The 2,577-nt window shown below is 41.6% G+C and overlaps 1 protein-coding gene across 1 annotated transcript; it reads right to left on the bottom strand.

Annotated features, from left to right (window-relative positions):
• Window positions 1-250: 250 nt before the first annotated feature.
• On the bottom strand, window positions 251-1,192 carry LOC103212148 (olfactory receptor 4B1-like). The gene has a single exon (XM_007958148.2). It carries the CDS (start codon window positions 1,190-1,192, stop codon window positions 251-253), a length of 942 nt encoding a protein of 313 aa, XP_007956339.2.
• Between the last annotated feature and the right edge of the window lie 1,385 nt (window positions 1,193-2,577).

The raw sequence follows: 2,577 nt of genomic DNA, 5'->3' as shown, positions 1-2,577 counted from the left end.
ACGTGTCTGTCCCTAAAACTCTGCACTTTGTTCTATAGACTACTACAGAAAAGAGGGAAAGTAATCCAATATTCAACATTCTCCAAAATGCTGACAACTATAAGAGGGGTCTGATTCATACCATGGTGTCAAAATAGCTCAACAAATATACAACAAAAAATATAAACAGGTTAATTTTTTATGTTTTTTCATAGCTGGCCAAAATCAGATCACATATGTGATCACCTACTTCTTGGGTCTGATTTTATTTTCACATTTTATTTTCCTGATTCACTTTCTTGCCCCACAACCTTCTCATAGCATTTTTCACCTCTGCATTTCTGAGTGTGTAGATGATAGGGTTCAGCATGGGGGTGAAGACTGTGTAGAAAATGGCCACCAGCTTATCCGCAGTGAAAGTAGAAGAGGGTCTCATATAGAGGAACATGCAAGGTCCAAAGAACAAGGTGACTACCATGATGTGGGAGGCACAGGTGGAGAGAGCTTTGCGCCTCCCCTCTGCAGAATGGTTCCTCAAGTGGACCAAGATGACAATATAAGAGGACACCAAGATGACGAAGGATATGACAGAGATTGAGCCACTGTTAGCCAACACAATAACACCCTCCACAAAGGTGTCAATGCAGGCAACCTTGAATAGGGGATGGAGGTCACAAAAGTAGTAGTCAATTACATTGGGGCCACAGAAGGGCAATTGGATAGCGACAAGGATCTGAACCATGGAGTGAATTATGCCCCCCAGCCAGGAACCAGCCAGCAGAAGGTGACACGCAGTCTGGCTCATGATGGTTGTATAGTGCAGGGGTTTGCAGATGGCCACATAGCGGTCATAAGCCATCACTGTGAGTAGAAGAGTTTCTGTCACACCAAAGAAGTGGAAGAAGAATATCTGAACCAAACAGCCCTCCAGAGAGATGGTTTTAATCTTGGTGAGTAAGTCAGTGATGAACTTAGGGACAACAGTAGAGGAGTAAATTATCTCCACCAGGGAAAAGTAGCTAAGGAAGAAGTACATGGGGGAATGCAGACTCTTGCTGACTCTGACCGTCAACACGATGAGGCCATTGCCCACCACCGTGGCCAGGTACACTGGAAGAAACACCACAAAGCTTACTCTCTGCACCTCTGGATCCTGGAAAAGGCCGGTGATAATCAACTCAGTCACGTTATTTCTACTGGCCATGGATCCCATTCTGGCGCTAGATGCTAGAGATTGAGAGGTTTGCAATAAAACACTTGAACAAAAATTGTAATACCAATTCACCTCATTTATAACATTTTAACAACAAGAAGAAGAAAAACGGATGCTGCTGAGTCAATAAAGAGCCCTGGTGGTGCAATGATTAAGTGATCAGATACTTACTGCAAGGCTGTCAGTTAGAATCAATAAGCCACTCTGTAGGAGAAACATGTGTAGTCTGCTCCTATGAAGATTTGCAACCTTAGAGGCCCCATAGGGAAATTCTACTTGGTCCTATAGAATCACTATGAGTTGGAATCAACTCCATGGCAATGCTTTGGGTTTGTGTAGTTTGTTTTTCTTGGTTGAGTCAATTCCAACTTCATGTGTATTAGAGTAGTACTGGGATCCACAGGGTTTCCAGTAGCTGCCATTTTAGGAGTAGAACATCAGGACTTTCTTCCAAGGTGCCTCTGGGTGAACTTGACCAGCCAACCTCTCTATTGGCAGCCAAGTGTGTTCACCATTTGCACCACCAAGAAACTCCATCGTGGTCTTAGAAGAGAATACTCTTTTTATCCCAATTATTAGAGAAAATAGAACAATTTAATCACTCAGTCATTCATTTAGCTAATATGTGCTCATTCACCATTGAATATTAATAACCTAACAACAGTATACAGATAACAAAATTAAGAGAAATGATTATTACTCAAAATCACGCAGAGTGGTGAATTTATGAGACTCAGAACCAGGCTTTCTGACTATCAATCCAGGGTTCTTCCTAATACACCTCAGTAAATTCTGAATTTGGAGAACTATTCAAGTTAATAGCCTAGATTTTTATTATCTCATTGCATTTTGATAACTCTCCCCATTGGGGGAACCCCATTGGCAGACTGCTGTCCTTTGTTTCCTTCATTTGTACCTCAGGGAATCATCTTTCTGCTGATGGTTCTCCCTTTCTGAGAAGTCCTCTGTACTTTTTCCTTTACTCAATTATCCCAGTCCTCCATTTAGTCAGGCCATACACCTTCACTAGTCTTGCAGTGCCCACAACTGCGTTTATGTGACAAATATTGAAACACTCTGGGAAGAATTCAACTTAGAAGTTTGTCTCTATTGTTTTCCTATTACTTTCACTGCTGCCATCACTCTACTGAGAGATACTGACCTGAAACAGCTCGTTTTCAGAGATGATTGTTAGGGCTGGCCAGCCTGCTTGTTGTGGTTGTATGTAACTAGAAGAACAGTATATAATAACAAGAGGGAGGATTGCTCTGTGTTACTTCACTGCAACAAATGCTGAGAACATCTGGTATATCTGAACAACCCTACTTTGTACAGGGAAAATATGCACCTCAAGTTAGCAATATCTTATAAATCAAAACAATATC

This window comes from Orycteropus afer, unplaced genomic scaffold, assembly GCF_000298275.1.
Source record: "Orycteropus afer afer isolate SDZICR_OR568_19922 unplaced genomic scaffold, OryAfe1.0 scaffold00857, whole genome shotgun sequence".
Classification (NCBI taxonomy): Eukaryota; Metazoa; Chordata; class Mammalia; order Tubulidentata; family Orycteropodidae; genus Orycteropus; species Orycteropus afer.
Note: the sequence above shows the minus strand (reverse complement) of the source record. Positions and strands in the feature narration are given on the sequence as shown.